This window comes from Diuraphis noxia, unplaced genomic scaffold (assembly GCF_037042655.1).
Source record: "Diuraphis noxia isolate RWA-SAM2 unplaced genomic scaffold, SU_Dnox_SAM2 contig0009, whole genome shotgun sequence".
In the NCBI taxonomy this organism is placed as follows: domain Eukaryota; kingdom Metazoa; phylum Arthropoda; class Insecta; order Hemiptera; family Aphididae; genus Diuraphis; species Diuraphis noxia.
Genome location: NW_028301719.1, coordinates 1,453,346 through 1,478,737, shown reverse-complemented (window position 1 = coordinate 1,478,737; position 25,392 = coordinate 1,453,346). Strand labels below are relative to the sequence as shown.

At 24.6% G+C, this 25,392-nt stretch overlaps 1 protein-coding gene across 3 annotated transcripts; it reads right to left on the bottom strand.

The window, feature by feature from the left end:
* Positions 1-82: 82 nt before the first annotated feature.
* Positions 83-22,384, bottom strand: LOC107162616 (proton-coupled amino acid transporter 2-like). 3 transcript variants are annotated; one of them, XM_089230546.1, is made up of 10 exons: positions 21,516-21,634; positions 14,811-14,907; positions 13,967-14,117; positions 13,690-13,817; positions 13,546-13,630; positions 11,794-12,066; positions 9,372-9,550; positions 9,019-9,191; positions 5,325-5,596; positions 83-945 (listed from the first exon to the last, which is right to left on the bottom strand). In XM_089230546.1, exons 3-9 carry the CDS (start codon positions 14,099-14,101, stop codon positions 5,343-5,345), a joined length of 1,227 nt encoding a protein of 408 aa, XP_089086672.1. In that variant the 5' UTR covers positions 14,102-14,117; positions 14,811-14,907; positions 21,516-21,634; the 3' UTR covers positions 83-945; positions 5,325-5,342. The 3 variants fall into 3 exon arrangements, with proteins under 3 accessions (XP_089086672.1, XP_089086671.1, XP_089086670.1); XM_089230545.1 differs by lacking the exons at positions 14,811-14,907; positions 21,516-21,634 and adding an exon at positions 22,366-22,384; XM_089230544.1 differs by lacking the exon at positions 14,811-14,907 and having other exon boundaries at positions 21,516-21,814.
* Positions 22,385-25,392: the final 3,008 nt, after the last annotated feature.

Below are 25,392 nucleotides of genomic sequence, written 5' to 3'. Positions count from 1 at the left end.
AGATCGAATAAACATTGAACATAGTAATATTATATTATATTGGTTAGTTACCAAAATTTATTTATGTAAAAAAAAAAAACTATTTTACTGTAGTTTAATATATTTCAGAAATAAATAATACTTTATCAAAATTCATAATTCTATATACAATATAATATATATATATATATAAGTTATTTTATACATATTATGTTGGTATACTGATACAGTAGTTTTAATAAAATATAATGTATATATTATGTTCTATATGATATATCATATAGTATGTTAAGAGGACGTGATACCCGCATATGTTGTCTCCGTCTTACAAATGCGTAACATGGTAAATTTTACGTTCAGCAGAACACGTGTAGCTCCGTTAACTTAAAAATTAGAGTGAACTGACCTCTTATAAAATTTAAAGGTAAGATTATTATCTAGACAACCTCATATGCTTTTTATTTTATATCAAATTTAAAGCGAGTTATGAGTATTTTAAAATTGTGAATTTTTTGTGCATCTTAAAATACTCATAACTTCCTTTAAAATTTAAATATATTAAAAAGCATATGAGGTTGACTAGACAACAATCATACCTTTAAATTTTATAAGAGGTCAATTCACTCTAATTTTTAAGCAAACGGAGCTACACGTGTTCTGCTGAACGTAAAATTTACTATATAATGCACTTGTAAGACAGAGACAACACATGCGGGTATCACGTCCTCTTAAAATATGTGGTAAACATTTAGATGTAACCTATAAAATCTTAAGTTAAGTCTTTAAATTGGTGTATTATATAGTTATTAAAACCACCAACTAAATAAAAACTAACTACTGTATCATCCACTTTTGAGGTTTACTTATAATACCAATGCATGAACCGTTTCTTGATTGTTTCTAATGTGTTCAAGTTCAACGGGTCAGTCAAATTACTGGTCTAGTGGTTTTGTTTTTATCTCTTCCCTAAAAAAAAAAATATTTAATATTTTCACTGAATGGAAGTAAACAAAAATTTAGAAATCAGGTATAATTAGTTTGATATTTAAGATAGGTACGTATAGTAGGTTTAAGCAGTGGCGTATTTTGGGTGATTTCTCGGGGGGTGTCAACATTTATTGAACCTCACAAACAAAATTTTTAGTATTATTTACTATTGTAAAAAGACATTGAATTAATTTTTTAACAAATTAATATGTTAGGAATTGACAAGAAGTTTTACATTTGATAAAAATAGTATACTATAAAATAAATGACAACACTAATGTCCAATATATTAGGACTTTTTTTTAAATGTCGGGGGGGGGGGGGGTGTCAAGACACGGAGGACACCCCCCAAAATACGCCACTGGGTTTAAGGTAGATAATAATGAAGTCCAATTTGTATACGCATTTTATTTTTTTACAATTAAGAGAATCCATCAAAATATTAGATAACTCAGCAGGTAGTTCATTAATTCCCATTAAATTTTGTTTGATTGTTTTTACTTAACATAAATTATTTATAAATTATATTAAAACGTTTTAGAAGTTTTACAAAAATGTAATTCAATTGGAAAATTAAAACATTTATTAAGGTTATTGTATTTTTTTTTTTTTTAAGTATAGATTGTAGTTCTAAATTTAAAAAAATATATATAAAAATAAAAAAAATTGGAAAATAATATAATATAATATTATATACTAATATATTGTATAAAATAGAAGCAAATTTATTTTGTAATTCCACATAATTTATCCACGACGACTATAATTTGTAGGTTCACAATTAAAATCTTTTAATGTAGGTATATAAGATTAATACATGTACTATTCTCAGTTTTTATTTCTATCTTAATGTAAGTAAATGGGTTTAGCTGAATAAACGATTTATTTAGAGAAAAACAGAATACATTTTAAATTCAGTGAACTAATCAAATTTAATATTTTATAGACATTCCAAATTCATTATAAGTTATATCTGTATATGTTTTGCTAACAATGTAAAAGCGTAAATCAAAAAAAAATAAGGCTGTGATTAAAGATTAGCTATTATAATGTTTTATTTTTATAAAGACAAGTAATCTGTTTATATTGGCTTTTAAATGTACCAAACACAAGATTTTGAAATTGACTCAGTTTTTTTTCGCTAGGTACCTACTTACTAAAATGTATATCAGAAAAAATTTAATTTTAAAACTTTTTTCCCGTTTTGACATCAAAACTAAATTGTTTTGAATTGCAACTTTTTGTTTTTAGTTGAATTTGTATCACATAATAATTGTTAGCTATTTACTGACTTATAAATTGTTTTAATCTTTTTTTTTTTTTTTATTAGAAAATTTACAATCTGTATTACATGACACAATAAGTAAAATAAAAATACACATGAGGCACATGATGAGGGAAATCATCCAGCGATGGTACCCTCTAGTAATTTATTTTTTGTTCATTAATTTAATAGGTCACGGCACCAATTTCTTTTAGGTCGGCGTGGTGGGTTGTCAGGAAGAGTACGTGATGCTAGGTGAGTGACTAAAGGATTTGGATGGTGTTGCAGTTTGGAGTGAAATCTATTATAGTATAATTTAGCTAGTTGGTCAACTGTTGGAATTCTTAAATCATTGTGTAGGGTTTCATTTGTTACATACCATGGGGCCGAGGCTATTAGCCGGAGAGTGATGGATTGGGCAGCTTCGGACTTGGGAAGGTTTGGCACATCCCCAGATTCGCATACCATACGCCCAGATGGGTCTGAGTAGAGATTTGTACAATGTGCAGGACTTAGCATGTATTGAAAGTTTGGATTTAAGAATCGGCCTGAGTAGATGAAGGCGGTGGTTAAGAATTTTACGTTTGGACTTTAGATGAGGTCCCCGTGTCAATCTTTTGTCTAGTAAAATTCCCAAGTATTTTACCTGATTATTTTTATATCTTGAAAATTGTCTGTTTGATATTTGAGAGCGAGTTAAAATTTCAACAAATTACATAAATTTGTAAAGTCTTAGTTAGTTAAAAATGCGATAAATATAATATATACGCATTGAAGCATACTCTCAATCAAACAACTATTAAGAATTTAAGAAAGAAAAAAATAATGTATACAATATACATATATTTTTGTTCTATCTATTTACTTCCTCAATAATTGTTCTTATTGTTCATATTTTTATAACAGATTTAATAAAGCATTTTAAAAAACAAAAAAATAAGATAGAAAAAAACATTACAAGTTAATATTGTCTAAAAAATAATGTAATTTAAATTTTAACATAGAAAAAGAGGGGAGATATAAAGAATTTTTTTGTTGCTGCGTATTCAAAAAAAAATTAAATTAAATTCAAGGTTATGCGCTATACAATTTAAGGTTATGAAAGATTTCGTGATAACTTTATCGCAAGACAAATTGTATATTCAAGGTAACTATCTAATTTTGTTAACAAATACGTAATGTAAAAAGTTGATATATATTAAAGTAGGTATCTACTTAATGTCTTAATAGTATTCATATATCTTATAAAATATTTTAAAGTAACATTGTTTATTTGATTGATAATTCATAGAAAGTTAAGGTAATTAAGTTAGACCTAAAATACCTGCATGGAATAGTTTATAGATAGAATATTATGTGGAAGAGTATATAGAATAACATTTTGGTGGATATCCTACCACATATATAATTTTACAAAATCAATTTTTTTCAACTTTATCATAATATAGACTCAAACTATTTGTGTTTGTTTTTTTTCCTGTTAAAACCGACTTTAGAGAAGGCCCTGTGTGAACAATACTACTCCTTTGTCATCGTTTATTATTGTTTACTATACACTAATACAGATTTGTCTTTACTTAAATAATATAACAAAAATCGAAAACTGATTGAATGCTGATTTTGAACCACATAAAAAATTTAAATATCTAGGATTTAGGTATATTAGTTGACAAATAAATATAACTTGGGTTCAGATAATTAGATGGTGTGTACCTACCTATTATTTTACTATTCACTTATAAAATTTATGTCTAGATTATTCTAAAATGTATAAAGGAAAATGCATAAATATTGCTAAATTGCTTATCATACGCACCTATAACTCTGTGTAACATGTGTAACTAGGTAAGTACTAAGTAGTGACTAGGTATGTTATATTTCCTATAGCATAATACAGTAAAACTCCCTTAATGGGGATACCTCAACTAACTAATATTGTTGTAGAAATAAACTACAAACTTTCTACAATTTCAACTTCCGAATAACGGTCAAAATTTTAGAGACCAAGAGTGTCCGGTATTCAAAGGTTTCACTATATTATCAACACTCTAAACAATCTATGTATATAATACAGAAAATTCATAAAACAATTTTTTATTTATTTTTTATTAATAAAAACCTCGGCATCTAGGGCCATTGGCTACTACAAATTCATGGGGTTACATTGGAAGGTAATTGCTTAATATTAATATACAAATTATTTTACAGAAGGTTGATTAAATTAGAATTGATTATAAATGATATCGTGTTTTGAATGTACAAAACAATTTATTTTTAACATTTACCATCAGTTTATATTTGTGTAAAGATATTCAACTAATTGTGTAATATCATAAAATAACTGATGACAAGTTGATGATCTTGTTTCATATAAAATGTATAAATCATTTAAATAAAAAAAATTAACAGCAAAATGTTCGTAAAATAAAAAAATCACCAAGATGATTAACATTGAAAATTATAAATACTAAACATCTAAACTAATGAACAATGAACGATGTACTTGAATTTTCAAATTATATATTTTTTCATTGAATAAGACTTAGTTTAATATGTATGAATTAGTAAATGGTCATAAAAAATGCCTTGATAATATAATGTTTAAAAATGATAACTTCAGATCGGATTTAATGCGTTAAAAATGCAACAAATTTGCAACGAAAAATATGTAAAAGTCACATGGAAAAAATCTTATAATTCCAATAAATATTTAATTGTATAATTATTTTAAATTCAAGTTATATTAAGTCAGTCGTATAACAATTAATAAAATAAAAAATGCTATGCAATAAAACCTACTCGGATGAATAAAATAAGGGTATGTAACATAAAAAAAAGTTAATACTGAATAATAGCTCTACTTGAGATTTTTTTTTCACTTTCTTTTATAGTTTTCTTAATGATGCTTTTTATTTTATTCTCCGGTTTTCTAACTTTCACGTTTAATATTCCGAATAATAGAATTACTTTCAGAAAAACTGATTATTATTATAAGAACAATATAAAATACAGCAATCTAAATATTTATAATAGTATACAAGGGTGTCAATAGTGACATGATATTGTAATAATATAGAACGGATATTCAACCAACCAAACGTCTGAGCCAGATTTAGCCATTACTGTGGTTTTGCGAGAACGCCTCGTAAATGGCAGTTGTATTGGCGTAAATTCCGGTGACCGAACCAATCACTGCCGTAATTATGGTAATCATATCAAAAAATGAACTGAAAGATAAACCATTTTCTTTCGTCCGGAACGCCAAATTAGATAGTGCAGGGAAAATCATGGTGAGTGCAACGCAAGTTACAGAACCGACTAACGACATGAATAGGTCCAAATGTGGGACTGTACTGGCAGCCAGGTCTAAAATGTAAATAAAAAAAATATATAAATTTACATCTTAAATGTTATTTGATTTTTAAAAAATAATATGAAGTATTTAAGTAATACGATAACTATTATTATTATTATTATTATAAATTTAAAAAAAATGCACGATCAGTAATTCAATTCACAATACAGGTTCTCTACGTATAATATAAATAAACACTATAGTTAAGATAATATTGCTAATATAAATATAAGTGTAATAAGTTATAAATAATAAATAATAAGTACCAAATAACCTAATAACCAAAAATGATTTACGAGTATTATATAGGTCACATGTATTGCCTGCAGGTTGGTGGTTCATTGGTTCATACAAATTTTATTATAATTATTAATAACTAATAAGTAATAACACTAAACGGATGTCCTCCAGCTAATGGAGAAGATTATACAATATATTTATTTAATAGGAGTATCTTTTTATAGTGATAAGTGATCTAAATCACATATTTTTTAGTAATCAAAGAGAGTTCTAAAATTAAGTCTATCTAGGTATTTAAAAACAGTTCAATACGTTTAATATAGCTTTTATAAATTAATTTAGCTTGTAAATTTAATTAAAATAGTGCAATTACCTATTGTATTAATTATATGTGAAATTTAATACTCAAGAAACATAATAATATATAAAAACATAAAACATGGCATACTCATATTTCAATGATCACAATACGTATTTAATTTAAGAAGTTAAAATGTTTTAACTTTCCAAAATAATAATATCATAAATAGATGATACTATGATAGGTATATTTTATAATACACCTAAAGTATTGGTGAAATTATGGGGATGCACTTACACCCCCTGGTATGCTTTTGCACCTGCTAAAGCTGATTCCTATTGAAATATGTATAATACAATATACAATTTCAATGTTTCATATTTTTTTTTTTTTTTATTGATCTTTATAGCTTCGGCGACATGGGCCATTAGCTTTATACATAATTTACATTATACTATTCTTAAAACTATATTTATTCTAATTAAATGTGTTTATCTATTTTGGTTGTCCTGAGGAATGACATGATTTTTTCGGGTTGACAGTCGGGTCCGATTGATTCGTATAAGTTGGTTGATATATCTAGTTTTTCTCTTTCTTCTTCATTTGATCGGTATTCTATCATCAAGTGTTTTACTGAGAGGTTTACTCCGCATGTGGTGCATTCTGACGGTGCTTGTACTTATGATTTGTTATGAATTATAATAGCGTAATTATCGTAGACTTAAAATTAACATTTTTACTGTACATAAATATTGTAATTTATTTTTTATATAGTACTTAACATTGTAAAAATATCTGGTATATTGACACAATTAAATAAATAAATAAATAATAATATTTTGTATGTGAATTACTCGCATACGAGGTTTAAAATATACACATTTATTTTTTAAATGTAATCAATGTAATCAATTAATATAAAAAAATGGTGTACGTGAGCAAAGCGTGATTGACTTCAATATAACACAATAATTTGTCTTTATGGCTATTGAACCAATGAAAGTATTGCACCAATAATGTAATGGAATTACGCAAATGTCCTAAAGTATACCATGAGTATAAAACATAATTACATAAGCGTATTTATATCAAATGTAAAAGTTTCTACTGCCAATTAAAAATATATTACATATTATTTGATTTTTAAATGAAATGAAGCATGTTTAAATTAAAAAAACCACTTTTAATGTATTTATTATGTATTTTTAAAAATAGCACAATTAATATCGTATGATTCCTACGTATAGTATAATAAACTATAAATGATTATATTAAGTACTATTATAGGATATAGTTTAGTGTATGTTATGTTAAAGTCTATAAAACTTTTAAATTTAGTTAAATTTATTACAGTTAAAATATAATATCATAATTTGAATAATACAGCTAATAGTAATAACTAATAAAGTAATAACCAATACCTAAAGATTATATGGATTGCAACTTTTTCCGGTTGGTTAATTCATAATTGTAAAGTAATTGTTAATAACTAATAAGTAAAAACACTAAATAGATATCCTCCAGCTAATAAAATTGATTATACGAGTACATTGTGTTTATTTAGTTGGAGTATCGTTTATAGTGATAAGTGATCTAAATCACATATTATTTTAGTAACCAAAGAGATTTGTAAAAAATGTCATGTCTACAGTGTGATTCTTTTAAGTGGGTACACTAATTATCTCGAAAAGTATTTACTTTTTTCAAAATATTTTTTTACATGGTTTCAAGTTGTTAAAAAACCAACGTTTTTATTAAAAAATTATATTTTTAAATATTTTTTATTCTTGTCATTTTTTTAAGTTTTTTACTTTTTTGAATGACAACATAGTTTTAATTTCATATTCCAAAGCAGAATATTTTTCTAAGTATTTTTATTCATAAAAATCGAATTTAGGGTTAGTAGTTTTTGAGTTATAAGTATTTAAAGTTTAGATTAGCAGAGTGGAGTGATATGGGGCTACCCCGCAAAATGTTTGTCCACTACTCCGCTTGTCTAAACTTTAAATACGTATAACTCATAAGCTACTCGTCCTAAATTCGATTTTTATGAATCAAAATACTTAGAAAAATATTCTGCTTAGGAATATGAAATTAAAACTCTATGTTGTCATTCAAAAAAGTAAAAAACTTAATATTTAAAAATATTTAAAAATACAATTTTTTAATAAAAACGTTGGTGTTTTAACAACTTGAAACCATGTAGACAAATATTTTGAAAAAAGTAAATACTTTTCGAGATAATTAGTGCACCCATTTAAAAGAATCACCCTGTATATGCCAAAAACAGTTCAATACGTTTAATATCCCTTTTATAAATTAATTTAGATAGTAAATTTAATTAAAATAGTGCAATTACCTTTGTATCAATTATACGTGAAATTTAATACTCAATAAAATAAATTTTATACCTATATAAAAGCATAAATCATGATATAAACATATTTCCCCTCATCCAAAACTTCTCTTCACCAACAATCTCGGGTGACCCTGACCGGCGTTTAAAACATAGGTGGTGACGTGATCTATTAGTGGACTAGTTAACTAGCCCACTAATTACAACTATCTCGCCATAAAGTGCTGTTACTGAATAGCTTCTTCAACCAAGCCAACTACGACTTTCTATACAACCCTCCATTGTGCTTATTGTAAATTTCTGTTACAGATTGTACAAATTAAAATAAATATGTTTAAAGAAAGAAAAAAACATATCTCAATTTTATAAATTAAATTTTTTAATATCCCAAGGTAATAATATAATAAATAGGTATTATGTATTGTATAATACGCCTAAAGTATCCCAAGAGTATAAAACATAATTGCATAAGGGTATTTATACTAAGTGTTAATTTACTACTGTAAATTAAGAATATATTACATATATTTACTTACAAGTAAAAAGGCATATACATATCCGAATGCTATAATCCCATACTGCAGGATGGTTAAAAGGACCGTAGTATTTTTCAAGATCACTATAGAGAATTACGGCTGCAGGGTAAAACTGAAGTGCATATGAGCAAGCTATACCCAATATCATCATGAGTATTACAAATTGTGTTAATCTGTTGAAAAAAATACTAAACACTTACAACTGCATATTACGATGAAGTTATTTAGTTATAAGCTCACATATATGTTGAAGTAGGTACCACAAATTTCATATACATACCCCTTAAACATACGTATCAAAGTCCAAAAAATAGACTATTATACTACATTATTTAGTTGATTTATTGACTCACTCGTGATCATATGGCAAATTCAATGTTAGACTGCTTTTTACTTCTTCTCCCCATTTCGAATAGCCAGTCATGCCCAAAGGTACATTTAACATCATTACAGATACCATACCAAAATTCAAGACTCCAAAACACGATGTAAATTTTTTATCATCTTCTATCTCCGCAAAAAGAGGTAAAACCTGTATAGATAATGTAATAATTATACATTTTGGACATAATTATATCATTGTATTAAAATATTGCTATGAAAAACCGTTTTAATTTTAAAACTATGTGCATACTATATGTATTGTCTAAAATAATAATATATATAATTACTATAGTTATTATTATTCACCGTTTTTAATATATAATTGGAAAACTATATAGATATAATATAATTTTCAAATAGTTTTATTATATTATAATATGAAATGTAAAATGCGTTTGAATACACGGGTGTAGGATAATTGCCTATCATATGCGCCGTTTTACAATGTATATAATATTTTACATATTATAAGTTGCTAAATGATATTATAATTATTAATATGCCGAATGCTGATAAATTATATCTGACATGAAAGAATAAAGCATTAAATATTTAACATCAATCAAATTTTATTTTTCCGTTCTTTACGTATATTTTAAATATCTAATGAACTTTTGTTAATACATCTATATATTCATATACTTTTTTTCTTTATTTGAAATATGCTATCTATACCTAAGAGTCACAATAAGTACATGTGTTAAAATATTCATATACAAGCAATAAAATACAAGAATGATTCTTCAAAACTAGTTCTCCTTCAAAACCACCAATTAATGGATTCGAATATGATTTTCACAAGTGGGATATATCGTAGCTCTACCCTACAGCAAGGTTTATATATAGTTTTAATCCTGTCCCCAGAAGATTACATCATGAAATAGAAATACGCCCGTGGTTTTTTCGGTGAATTAAAAATAATAAATATTCTATAGATAGACGAAAACACGACGAATCGTGTTAAAAATCTTTGTTATTTACATTTGATATTCATATTTGTTCCTGAGTAAAGTACACCTAAATCGATTTGCTTACCTGGGTCGAATTCGTACCTCACACAGACATGCGTGTGATTTGACTATTGAGATATAAACTTAACTCAAAATACACAGGATAGATACCTAATTTTATATTTATCAATTTTCCCTGGTGAGATGATGCAATACAAATAACATTTTATAATTGGACATTTATAATTGTCTTTTTTTTTTACAAACATGTAAAAATTTAGTTTTTAAAACAGTATATAGCACCACAATTGTTGTGATATAAAATATTATACCCCCCCCCCCCCCATAATCTAACACAATCGTGAGGTCTATCGCGAGGATTTACCCATTACGATATCTCCTGAGATAATAAATATATCATAAATCTGTTTTTTTTATTAGACTCACGTAGACAAGGAAATGTATTTTTAGTTTTTTATTTTATTTATTTTTTTGGTAAAAAGTTAATGAATTTTTTTTAATTATTGAAAAAATGAAGATATCTATTTTATGGAGCAGTGGTTCTTAACCGGAGTTCCGCGGAACACCGATATATGCTCCGTAAACTTGGCTAAATTTTTCCGCCAAAATTTCAAAATCTGTGAAAAATATCATAAAATTATTGAAATAATTTAATTTTCAGTTTCATCGCTTTTAATAATTGTACTTAATACAACACAATACGTCAATACGAGTATATGTATGTAATTTTATTAAAAAAAAATTATTATTTTATTTTACGTCTTTACGACCTAGTGTTCTGCAAAAATCTTATAAAATTATAAGCGTTCTGTGGTTCTAATAAGGTTAAGAACCACAGTTATAGAATTTATTTTTCTGAAAATTTTGACCTTCAAACATTTTATTTTCACTAATCTTACGATTTTTAATCATTTTTTTTTAGTTTATAGATAAAACGGTGAAAAACTAGTTTTTATCTAGCTGGCGAGCGGTGAGCCTCCCTCTACGACTAATCGTATATCCTCACAGGACAGCCTGTATATTAGAATGAGAATAACTTTAAATAACATGTAATATATACCAATTAGACAACAAATAATATTAAACGATGATATATCATTGGTACTCAACTATTTATATTATGCATGGAGTATACTTAGACAATTAATCTGTAAGCAGTTAAATTAAGTGTTATTTTATGATTTAATGTTAATTATAATTATTCAGTTAAAAATAGAAGCATAAAATACATAGTAGTTATTCATTATTATAAAATTAAAATATTATTATTATTCTGTTATTTTTCTTGTATTATTACAATTAGGTGCACTTATTTAATTAGTTTTGTACTTAATAATAATTTTAAAATATGTAATATAAGCAATTATCATAAATAATTCAATCATTTTAATAATTAATGTAATTTAAATAAAATATTTACCAATCCAATTCCTTCAAAACTAAACATGATTATTCCAAACATTGTTGGTAGTTCAGACCATTTAGCATATGAATATCGAACATTCTCAGCTGATGGTCCAGAACAGCTATAATACATTATCGTAATAACGCCAGTAATCAATGCAAAATTGGCCAAAGTTGATAATGGTGCTATAAATCGCAATTTTCTCAAACTTGCACATACCATTATCAAAGGCATTGTAAATAAGAGAACAGTTTGGATATTAATCTCATACGAATATTGAAGTAACAGCTGCAAAATAATTAAAACAAAAATAAAGCAATTTAAGTGAAAATAAGGTAAGATACTGAAAATTATTGATAAATAAAATATTAATAATAAATACTACTCAATAAACTCTATATACTACGAAATATGACGTAATAATAGCTTATTGAAATATAAATGGTATTTTTTGTCTACACTATAAATTTAATGATAATATAAAACATTTAGATGTAAATAATAATTTATTTAATAATAAATACAACAATACTTTATTTCCTTTAGTAATTTTTGTAAACAATTATTTCTATATGTAAATCCATGATTTCGTCTCACCTTTCGCTTACTATTCAATTTATAATAAATATAGTTATAATATGTATCTAATTAAAATAAATAAATGTACAAAATCTTTTAATATGTAAAATTATTGATTTTTATCACTAATTATTAATTGATTTATATTAAATATATTATGTGTTTGTTTATTATTTATTTGATCTCATATAAGCTATAAGTACTTAAATTGTTTTTTACAATGTGTGTTTTTAATATCTCGATTAATTTACATAAATTTTATTATATAATATGATAATATGTATTTATTAATTATTTACCATAATATTGTTACCTACTACCTAATTAAGTATAGGTACTAACAACATTTTCTATTAAGAATACAAAACTCTTTGAAAAGCCGGAATTAATCATTTAAAAAATTCTATATTGAAATTTTAAGTATTAAAAAATCGATAAAATGTTTCTGTTACCTAATGAAATGGAACACTTGCAGGAATATTTAATTTGAAAAATAATAATATGTTTATGTGAATAATTTAATAATATAATCATGCTAATAAGTGATAATCAAAACTATTCATAACATAAGTTTTTATTGTAAATTGAATTAGGTTGTGTATTTAGAACTTAAGCCTCGAGACCATTTGGATGAGTGCTACGTCTGAACAATTTTGTTCAATAAGAGCCATGATGATCTTATTTTGTTTTTATTACTTTATTTTTATTTCCACAATATTTTACATGAATTTTGAACAATAAGTAAAATTGATGAATTTGATAATTATTTCATAAAGGTTGGATTAAAGATACATTCCACTATTCCAGTGAAGGCACTTTTACATGATGATCTTATAAAATACCATTTATATTAATTTTTTTTGAAAGTTATTATGATTTTACTTTCAATAAGAATAAATTATGTTTTATTTATAAAACAAGTATATGTTTAGTGTTTTTTGAACAAATATATAATATAATATAATAACAATTTTAAACAATAAATAGATTATCTATAGAATCAAATATTATAAGTTAGTGAAATTGATTAGTAATAAAATCGTATCGCCTTTTTTAACATGCATTTTTACCAACCTATATAGTATATATAGCCATATGCTCAAATAGGAATATATTAAAATGTAACTATCATTTACCTATTATAATAATAATAAATATTTAATACATACATTTTTTTTTCACTTTTACCTTTTGTAATGAAGTGCCGATAAAAAGAATATATACACTGCATAAACCAAGTTGTGTGATAAGTATGTTATAAAAAACAACCTTTCTACATGAAAAAGATAAATGTATAATGTGTAAAGCAACACTTATTAGTTAAATTCTCACTTAATATTATTTGATATAATTCGAAATATCCATTTATCCGACATTTTGAATGTATTTTCGACGGTATCGCCAAATGATGGTGCACGTTTGGCTTGCATACGGTTCTGCACTTTCTTACTTAATGTAGTCTGTGAACAAATTTAAAATTGTTTTTCTAAACATGAGGTAAATGTTAGTAATGTTAACTAGGTACTGTTATAAACGTAAGACCATAAAGATTAATTTACTATGAATAAAATAAATATGTATATTTGTTCGAATAATTATGTAAACTTACTAAAATATGCATATTGTAGACGCTAATTAACCACACGTATAGCAAAATACATAATGTCAGATATAAACCTCCAATTCTAAAAGCTTCTCCCATAGCTAACATTCCACAGCCGATATTTCCTTTTATAAAGTGCATCAGTGTTACTAAATACCTGAAAAAATGTATACAAATAATAAACCGGATATATTTAAAACATATAAGCGATGTTGAAAACCAAATACATTTTTATAATTTTTATTAGTATTATTATTTAAACCTACCTATATCGAAGTCACAAAGTTGTAAATTACAAATGTGCAAGTTAACTTAGTTTCTAATACACTATTTAACTGTATTTAAACTACCCCAATTAATCAAAACATTTGATGATACAATTTGTGAATGTAAAAATGTAAAAATAAAATCATAGTATTAGTGTATTACTTTGGTCACCTCATTCTACGTTTAACCATAATTTGTTTTATAAGTTATATTTTATGTATCTAAAATACACAATACACATGTATAAATATAAACTACAATACCTATATTATATAGGCACCTAGTATAAGATAAATTTCGAACTGTTTTTTTTAGTTTAAACTAAAGAAATTTTTTGTGAATAAATTTAAGATATTAGTAGTAAAAAAAAATGGAATATTGAAATTGAAAAACGAATCATGTCCAATCCTCCAATGTCATTAAATATGTATAGGTAGGTACCCCTCAAATGAAATAAAAAACACCCCTTGTGGTCTCGTCCTTTAGTTTATTATTATTTTTTAATCATTATGCCAAATGAATAGTTGGTATAAATATAAAGAATACGTACTTTCAATAGTCACTAATTAATCTTTGTGCTTACTTTTATAAAATAATAATTTATTGATTTGATAACGTTTCAAGAAATTCAGTTAAACTTTCATAGCGATTCATTACAAAATTTTGTATATTATAGGCATCTGTAATTTTAAATTATGTAAATAAGTACTGATAACTTACCCTGCATATAATGTTAATCAGTAGTGGTCAAAATTATGAATTTTGTTTGAATAAGTTCATGTTAAAAAATGTTAGCTAACCGCCACCCTCCCAACATAACCTGTTAATTGTTATTGAAAATGGTAAAATAGCCAACATAAGTAAATTTTCCACCATTAAACTGTAATTCTTTAAAAAAATATATTACAAAATACCTACCTCAAAACTATTATAGTTAATTTTCTTAATTATTTTAAATAAATAGACAATTTTAAGGTTTCATCTTAGGTAGGTATACATAATATTAAATAAATATAATTATACAACTTATAAAAATACATTTAAATACATTTTTTTTTTTAATTGGTCTTAATTTAAAATGACTATTTATAATTGAACGGTTTCCTAATTTATCATAAAATATTATATATATGTATAATGTATATTTATTATCATTATCAAATGGGTCATTTATTAATTAGATAATGTTAAAATGGTCAAATGGTTATCACAATTTATGAGAACATTTTTTGTGTATTGAACATTGTATAGGCATCTTTAATTGATTTACCCTTCTAAATAATATAATATGTTACATATACACTTCTTTCTCTATATATAGGTACATTAAATGTGAGTTGCCAAAAGACATACCTATAATATTTCGTAAAATGATATACAGAGTGATTGTTTTATAAAATTCAACCTAAGCTATATTCTTACAACCAATGTTCATAATTTAAATAGTTTAATTGAAAAAATAGTGATTGAGATACAATTAAATGTAAGAGATAAATCATCGGGAGTTGAATAGAAATCATGAAGATGTTAGAAATAATGGATAGCGCCAAAAATATAAAGACGAGAAAAAATTATCAATAGTGATAATAGCAATAAGTGCAAGAATAGCCAAAATCAAAAAGATCCCGGCAAATGTAAAAATTGGCTTTATTGATATGATATTATGTGATGTGCCGAAGGAAGTAACATCGGGGTTGTTAATTAACCTAACCTAGCCTAACCGATAATTCACCCTCGATTAACCTAAACTAACATATAGACATATAGTAGTAGAAAATGGTAATATATTATGTCACAGTTTTAAATTATAAGATTGATAAGCTGACAGTCTAATATTTCTAACATATCTAAATATTTAAAGAGTGTAAACATAAATTTTAAACGCACACATACTCCAAGTTCCACAGCCATCGTAATCCCCTGATTTCCGAACTATCCATCACCAACGCTATTCCTGGTGACCCCAGAAGGCGTCTTAAACGTACCTGGTGTCGTGACCTACTCATCTAAAATTGCATATACCTCTACCTCCCCTAAATCTTGTATACTCTCTTGTACTAGCACATTAAAATCCTAACCTTAAGTGCCTCCGATGGGCGGCTTCTTTTTGAAAATTCCAGTTTTATTTATATTGTTATTGTGTCTGACATCTGAATGGATAATTTGAGAAAAAATTTTGTCATATAATAATATATACATATACATTATAGCTAACAATCATTGTCATTTGATAATTTGAACCCCTGAAATACTGAACAAGTATTATGTAACATAATAACATAACATAATTTATGTTTATTATCGATGATAATTATTGAAGTACATATTATTATTGATATTGTCACATTCTTGAGACATTTGGAAAGTGTTCTATTATAATACATCTCATTATATTTTATGAAAACTTTCATTTTCTCATCACATAATATTTACGGAATAAAATAAATAAGGCTTGAAATTGTTTTTTATATAAGCTCAATCAAATCAATAATATCAATTGTAATCTCAAAATCTAAATTTTTGTAAAATAATATTTAAAGTTTAAACTGAAATCGATAATTTATATCAAAATTGTAATATTTTTATAAACATTTTAGAAAGAAATCGATTAAAAATAAAAATAATTTAACAATAGTTGATCATTTTGCTATCTTAAAGGACCGTTTCACAACTGCGCGTCGTATATGTGCGTTTATACTATATATGGAACACACACTAACAACAATCTTGTACGTTTGTCCGTTGATAAAAAACAAAATTAAAATCATAAAAATGCAAACACGATATTTTAAAATAATATAAAAAAATGTAGTTTAAAACCTAATTATTTTAATTCAAAAAAATATATCGATGTATCTATATTATGCAACTATTTAAATCGTAAAATTATAAGATCGATATATTACTATCAAAAAAATTATCAATAAATTAAAATCGAAAAATGTCATTATGATTCCAAGCACTGAAAAGGTTTTCATAAGAGATTATAATGGCTGGTTATTATTGATCTAGATAATAATATGAAACATAAAAACATTATAAATTGTATATGACAAAAATATTACATATTTGTTTAAGTTATAAGTTTTTTCAAACATTTTTTCTAGAATTAAGTAAATGTTTGAACAAATACTCATATGTTTTTAATTTTAATTTATGATATTTAAACGCGTGTAAATGTTTTGTATAACAACATTTTTAATACCTATTTGTGAATGAATAAATTGCTACAATAATTTATTTTTATTTATTTGCATATTTTAAACTCGATCCATTATTACTCGATCCGTGATTTTTAATAAAGGATTATAACTGGTACGCAATAGAATTACAATTTAGGGAGTATTACACATCAGAAAAGGATAATGTGTAATATTTTAATTTTACCAAAATATTCAAAACGTACTTCCAACACGGCGAATTTATTTACAAACAAACACTTAATGTTAAATAGGTGTAAAAAAAGTGGATAATTAAATTTTTTCGCATGGTTTCATATATTAATCAGATTATAGACAGCAATATAAAATATAATTTTATTTTTAGTATTTTAAATATTTACAATGATTAAAAAAGTTCTTAATATTATGTTAATAATAATAGTTATATTAACATTAATATTAAATCATTTTGAATTATTGCACCATTGATAAAATTTAAAAAAAAAACAATACTTATAAAGAATAAGCACTATAAACTAATAACTGTAGTAAACACACAAAGCTACAGCACCTCATAAGTATAACCCAAAGGCGCTTCAATGGTTTAATGTATTAATTATCTATTATTAATAAAACTTCATGTTGGTAACAGATACTTCTGCCAACATTGCCTATACTGTTATAGTAATGTCTAAAAGAATATGAATTTATCTATCAGAATATTTTATTAAAAGGCAAGGCATTAAAGTAGAACGAATTCTTAGTTAAGTTAAATAGAAATTTAAGTCAAATAAGATAAACCAATTTTAAAATTGTGCAATAATTTAATTTTTAATCGAAATTTATGGAATATTTTAGCTATACCTAATTGTAAAATAACTGTTGTACCTAATAAAGAAGGAAATTTAAGGGTCAACACTAATTATTTTTAAATGTTTTTGAAGATATTTTTTCACATAATTTGATGTTATTGTAAAAAACATAGTTTTAAAACTATAATTTTATATGTTCATATTTTTTTGATTATTTTGGTACATAAAAATAAAATTTTTAATGAGTAAAATTAACTATAACTAAATGTTGGATTAATATTATTGATATTGCAATTTATTTTTCAAGTTCTTAGTTTTTACTTATGTGTATAGCTCAAAAATATCATATTAGATTATATTTTGCTTATTCAATCTTATAACACTTTTTTTTAATGTTATGTGTTCTATGAGTTTAAACGAAAACATTATTTTACTTACCTAATTATATAATATAAAAACGTTTTTAAATCGTAATTTGTAGTGATGATAATTTTAGTTATTAATAATTTGACAACTATTCTAATCATTCTACGAATCGATACCTATATAGCTATTTATCGTGAATCATTCATAGAAATATAATTGTATCCCGTTTAAGTATTTATACTGGAGTGCCTTAAGAACCTAAATTAATATAAGATAGGTATGAAACTTAGTTAACCACTACACATTCTATGCAAATAATTTTGAAAAATTTAAAAACGTGATTGAAAGTATAAACGACGATGATGACTATGCCACCTAATCTCATTGTTAAAAACTAAAATAGGTTGTAGAATAAATGGTGCAATTAAATGTGATTTAGCATATTTTATAAAATTATGCTCGTCTAAGTTATTTCACAAACTTTACAAATTTGGAGAATTGAATACTGAACTACTGAAAAATATAAATATATATAGATAAAAATGTACGTTGTCTTTCAAAAAATTGGAACATGAAAAAAGAGGTTTTGCAATGACATCAAATTATGTAAAAATAATATTTTCAAAAACTATTAAGACTTTGAAATAATGAATTTAGGCCTTTTATAGGTTTATATATATCACCTTATATATTGAATATCAGGATATATTTTTATAACATTAACATGATAAAAGTATAATCTAGTTTACCCCTATGAAAACATCCATTATTTATTTTTATAACTACAAAATCTGTAAAAATATAATTCTATGTACGTATTTTAATTATTATTGTTGATTATTTACTTTATTTGAATAAATAATATTTGAAACAAACTATACCTTACCTATGTTTATTAAATGATTTGTAAATTTATAACTTTAAAATTGTACCCTGGATATTTTTTTTGCAAAATCTTTGATCTACAATATGTCAATATGTGAGATTGATTCAATTTCGAATTCCTAAAATAGTATAAAAGAAGGAAGCCGTATGTGATGAAATGTTTGATCATTATAGCCCGACATCTTTTTTTTTTTTAATTTAATAAAAGCACTCGTTAAGTAAAATGGTTACCAATATTATTCTGTGTCTATCTTATTGAGGTTAGAAAAAAATTCTAATTTATATTTATGAATAATAATGAAACATATTTTATATTATTAAGAAAAACTTATACCTGCTTTTGAATTATGCGTATTCATGGTATTCATTTAAAAATGACATAACTTACGACATAAATAAATATTGTTTTTTATAAATTATTTATTTGTAATAATTTTATAATATTATACTCAATATATATAGGATTAAATTGTAAATACATTTTTTTTAAATTTTATTGAAGTACCCACCATAAAAGAATATAATGAGTATAATCTTATACGAGTAGGTTGATTTTGGTTTAACCTTTTGACTGATGGTTTTTTTTAATGAAATTATCAGTATATTTTTCTTTTTAGGTCAAGCTATCAATAGTTATTTCATTTACATTGAACTTCTCAAAAAATTATGGTCACTATAACATTATATTTCAATTACTTTGTAATGTATTTAGAACATAGAGTCTATAGTATAGACTTTAGGCACCTACTTCGCTACTTACTACTTAGATATATCAATGTTCATGATCTAATCAACTTAATATTTTTATAACTTAAAAGCTTTAAATATAATCCTAGCTAATTTGATTTTAAAATATTATTAAAACAATATTTTTACTTGTATCAATACGTCGAGTATAAGGTTATTCTATACCTACCTAAATAAATAAATCAATTTTTAGACTTTATTTTTATTTATATTTAAGTGTATAGGTTTCAAACATCGAAATTATTAATTTATACCAAATACTAAAATAGATACTAAAAGGTATATTACAATAAATAATGTTTGTAATAATTATAAACTATTTTAATGACTAAAATTATGTTTTTTATTAACAAATAATCTTACGATGACAATCATTTCTTGTCATTATTAATATTTATTAATACACCGTGAAGAAATGTCTTAGAGTAACAGTTTAATAACAGGAACTTTTAGAAGGTTCTAACAAACCTTGGCATTTTTAGTGAATTATTTATTAATTCCAAATTCCATAACATAAATTAAGGTTTTAGTCATGTTTATGACAATTTATTTGTTTTATCCCTAACTTCGGTTTAAATTTATTATTTTATAACTTATTAATATTTTATTACTATTACCACAAATAACTTGAATATTATACATAAATAATCTAAATTCAGTTATTTAAATAATAATAATCATGATAATAATTTAAGAAATATTTATAATCTATTTGAAATACTTAAAACAATGCATTAATAATTAATTATTAAGTGCAATAATTATATTTATTATTTTTAATCTATCAACTTGTTTCAAATAAAAATACCTTTAGGTTTTTAAATGGTTATTATTTATAAATAATTTAACATTTCATACACACTTGAAATATCATATAATCCTCTCTATTCACTGTTTAAACTTTTATTATTTTTTTTTTTTAAGTTAAAAAACAATTAGTTTGGTTTAAAATCTATGTAAGTATAAATATACGCAAGTGTTATTTTGTATATAAAATAATATAAATTATTAATGTTTAAAAAAAAAAAAATTGGAAAATTGAAAGTTGATATTATTTTATAAAATAAAAAAAAAAATTACTACAAGAAAATTTAAGACAATAAGTAGGTATTTGTCTTGATTTATAAAAATTCAATTTTTATTTTGCTTATTTTTTGTACAACTTGTAAATAGTTTTATACTTAATATTTTATTTTATCTTTCTTATATAAATGATTTTAAGTTTAATATCATTCTATCTAACAACAAATTAAAATTATAAGATCAAAATTCCACAAATACAAATGTATATTTTTTTAAAGTAAATTTATTTCTTACCCAGATCTTTTATTTTCTCCCGATGTAGATGGTATTGAACAGTGATTAAGTTCACCCATTTCTAACACAGCAATCTGAGCATCGCCATTGGTTTTATTTTCCCTATCATTTAATTTGTCAGTTTCCATGATTTTGATTTTCTTAGCTGTTATGATATTCTAATGAAATTAATAATTAATACTAAAATAGTAATAACTAAATAAATCTAGCTAAAAACTAGAACGGCGATTGAGTATTCGTGTTGATGATCATCACGCGCGCACGAAACGATTACTAAGCTCGTCCCTGTGACAAACACTGTCTGCTACAATCTATTTTACTTTGTAGTTTGTACTTTACCCTACCCCTTCTTTCCCCACTATATATATTTTAGCCTCCCTTTAGTGGTGTAACTGATACATTTCCATTTTAATCTCCACGAGTTTATTTAATTACTCTTACATTAGAAAATAGTTGTAGAACCATCTTTAATATTTACCTTATTAATTATAATGGGCATATGTGTTATAAATATGATCACACTAATTTGTATACTAGATAAATTAAATTGAATATTTTCGTTTAATGCTATATCAGGTAGATAAACTGAGTTATTACTCATTAAACATAATGTATAATTAGTGATTAACAAGTCCAATTCTGATTTTGATTCCGGTTTTGTAGACAAAACCAAAAGAACAAAAAAATTATCATATGGTTATTCTAGGGCTAGGATTTATATGCAATGAAAAATTATAAAATATGCATTTTATTTACCAAAATATGCAAAAACAAATTGTTATTATTATTTATTATAATTCATAATTTATTATTATTACTTATTATTATTTTTTATAGCTCATATTATTACATTAAATATTTGTTTAATTAGACGTAACTTGGCACTTTCACTTTGAACTTTCAGCATACTAGACACAGGACACTGTTATTAAAACCATTCAAATTATTAAGTATAAACGTCCGCACATTTACGCAACACACGACGTACTAATACAATTATTCTGTACTGTCCACTGTATAACAATGTGTAAGTAATTCTACCAGTCGTCCGATCAACGATAAGGTAACTAACGGATATTATCCGACCTAAGATAAAATAGGTAGTAGTTATGCTATATATTTACGAAAATTCAACGGATAATCCAAAAACTGTCGGTTTCGTGAAGTACCATTTAAAATTAACAATAACCTATAAAAATGTTAGTTAAAAAATATCGAATTCTAAAAAAAATCTATGAATATGCAATTATATGCATTATGTCCAAAATATGCAAAAACATGCAAAAAAAAATGGTCCTATTTAAACGAGAATAAGTCAAATCGTGGACAAATCTGACAACCAATCAATTTGGACTTAAGGAAAAAACACGCAAATGCATATAAATCCTAGCCTTAGTTATTACGTATCTGTACATTTAAATAAATCAATTAATTCTACTTGCCACAAAAACGTTATTCATTGTAAAATCAATAGCAATAATATTAAATGTTATTAAAAATATTTAAGTATCTTTAAATACCTTTAAAAAGGTAATTTTATATGATTGATGTTTATATATTTTATAAAAAAAATGTATGAGTAGATTAGAATGCAGTTGTTCTAAAAAACACGTCAAATAAAAATTAAAATAATGTCTTGCTGACATGTGATATGAAAATAAATATAAATATTTTCAAATATTTCAATATGTACACATAAATTTATAGTTATAAGTTTATAACAAGTTTTAGTGCGAGTAATAACAATAACTATTGTGAGCTTAACACGTCATGTGCCATGGTATAATAGTTTGTAAGACGGATAGAACATATTATGTAGGTGTGGGTGTGGTGTCCTCTTAAAAACATAAAAAAACTGCAAAAAACTACAAAAAACATTTTTAAAAATGCAGATTAACAATCACTAAAATAAAAATAAATTCCTTTTAATCTCGCCAAGGTAGTATTAAACATATAATCTAGCTTGATGTTTAATTGATAGACAAAAAACAAATGCTTTCACCATCCAAATTCTATACTTATATAGTTATATATTTATAGCTAGGAACCTAGGTTCACAACATACATGTATCAGTATTCAACCTTAGTACTGACTTTATTTTTTGAATTTTCAACTACAAAATATTTTTAAAAAATTGTCATTTTTACAAATTGGAACTTCAAAAACTTATGAAAAAAATTGTGCATTTACGATGTTTTCGATATTTTATTATAAGGCAATAATTATGAAACTTACAGCTTTATGACTAAGAAGCAAATATTTTATCAAAATAAATACCCCATTAAATAATTAACATTATAACATTATAAAACATTGGAAATCTTAAGGCTTGACTTTTTGTAAAAATTGTTAAATTATTTTAAATTATTTGATATATAGCCCTGAATTATTGTCCTTGATTAATATTAGGGTAATTTTATGTAAAATTATAAATGATTGAATTATTATTATATTTGTCTTTAACATATCTACCAACTAAATGTCTATCATTCGCCCATTAATCATATCATGAAATTGTCTAATAGGTATGATGAACTCTATGAAATGAACCTATAAGGCATCATCATTTGATATTTCTGTGATTTAGTTTAACTTGATAAATAATATTGTACACAAATAATATTCTTATTAACCTGGAAGAAGCTCTAAGTCTTCAGCCAATCAACATTGAACAATTAATTAATCATTTAAAACAAACTAAACTTTACCAACTAATTTAATCTAGATTCTAGATATATTTCAATCCTTTTTTTTCATACCATTATTATTGATATATATATATATATTATTGTTAAACTCCATTCTTGTGTAAAAAAATATTAATGCTTAAGGCCAATAACCTTTGTTGTTGAGGCTCAATTAAAATAAAAATAAAAAAAATAATATTCTTATTATACTTTGGTATTTACGACTGTATGAATTAAATAAATAAATACATTGAAAAAAAAATCTACCCGACTATAAATAAATCAAAAAACTTCAATATTTTTCGAGCTATATCCATAATATTATGTTTAGAAAATTCAAATATAAAACATAAATACTTTATGACAATTACCTTTATCAGGGATTCTTTCTTTCCAAATTACTAAGCAAATACAAATATAATTTTGACGTAAATTAGTGTTGCGTAAATAATATCTACTTAAACATTTGGTGAACATTTCAAGTATCTACGGTTCCTATCGAAATTACTAATATTTAAAATAAAAAATGATTAAAGTGAAAACTATTGTTGCGTAAATATCAAAGTTTTCTCGCTGGCTTACTCGACTGTTGAGCCGTTGGGGATAATATATAGTGTATATATATATATAGAATATATAGAATTTTCAAATATTAGTTGACCAAATTTAATACCTGCAGAAAACATCTTCGAATTGGCATCAATGTAGTTGAGTGCAGTGATAAAATTGAGTATATCCTGCTTTAAGAAAAATTTCATGTTAAACAAATGCAAAATACATATCATAAAACTAATACAAAGAAAATAGAGAGTAATAAAATATTTACTATGCCACCCCACCCATAAATTTCGTTTTAGATTCTGAACGGAGTGATGTGTGTGTGTGTGTTTTTTTTGTGTCTGTGTACAGTACACTGTACAGCATAACTAGTCGAAATAATGCTTCAATTTCAAACTTTGGGGGTGGTTTGTGATGTAAAATTGAAGATCCTTGGTGCATTATAGAGGTCAAAAGTAAACATTTTCCAACAGTTTCCGAAAAAATCGAGAAACACAAAAAAACGAGAATTTTTACGCAAAACCAATTTTCGGCCAAATCGATTTTTTTATATGGTTGTAGTTCAAAAATTAATCACTGTAAATACTTGAAATTTTTACCAAATGTTTATGTTAGTGTTATCTATACATAT

Excerpts from the sequence above, each read along its gene's own strand:
- LOC107162616 (XM_089230544.1), bottom strand. The coding sequence starts at position 21,643 with ATGGAAACTGACAAATTAAATGATAGGGAAAATAAAACCAATGGCGAT. Across the intron at positions 13,818-13,966 it reads TCTACAATATGCATATTTTA|ACTACATTAAGTAAGAAAGT; the intron begins GTAAGTTTACAT and ends ATTTGTTCACAG. Across the intron at positions 13,631-13,689 it reads ATTATATCAAATAATATTAA|AAAGGTTGTTTTTTATAACA; the intron begins GTGAGAATTTAA and ends TTTTTCATGTAG.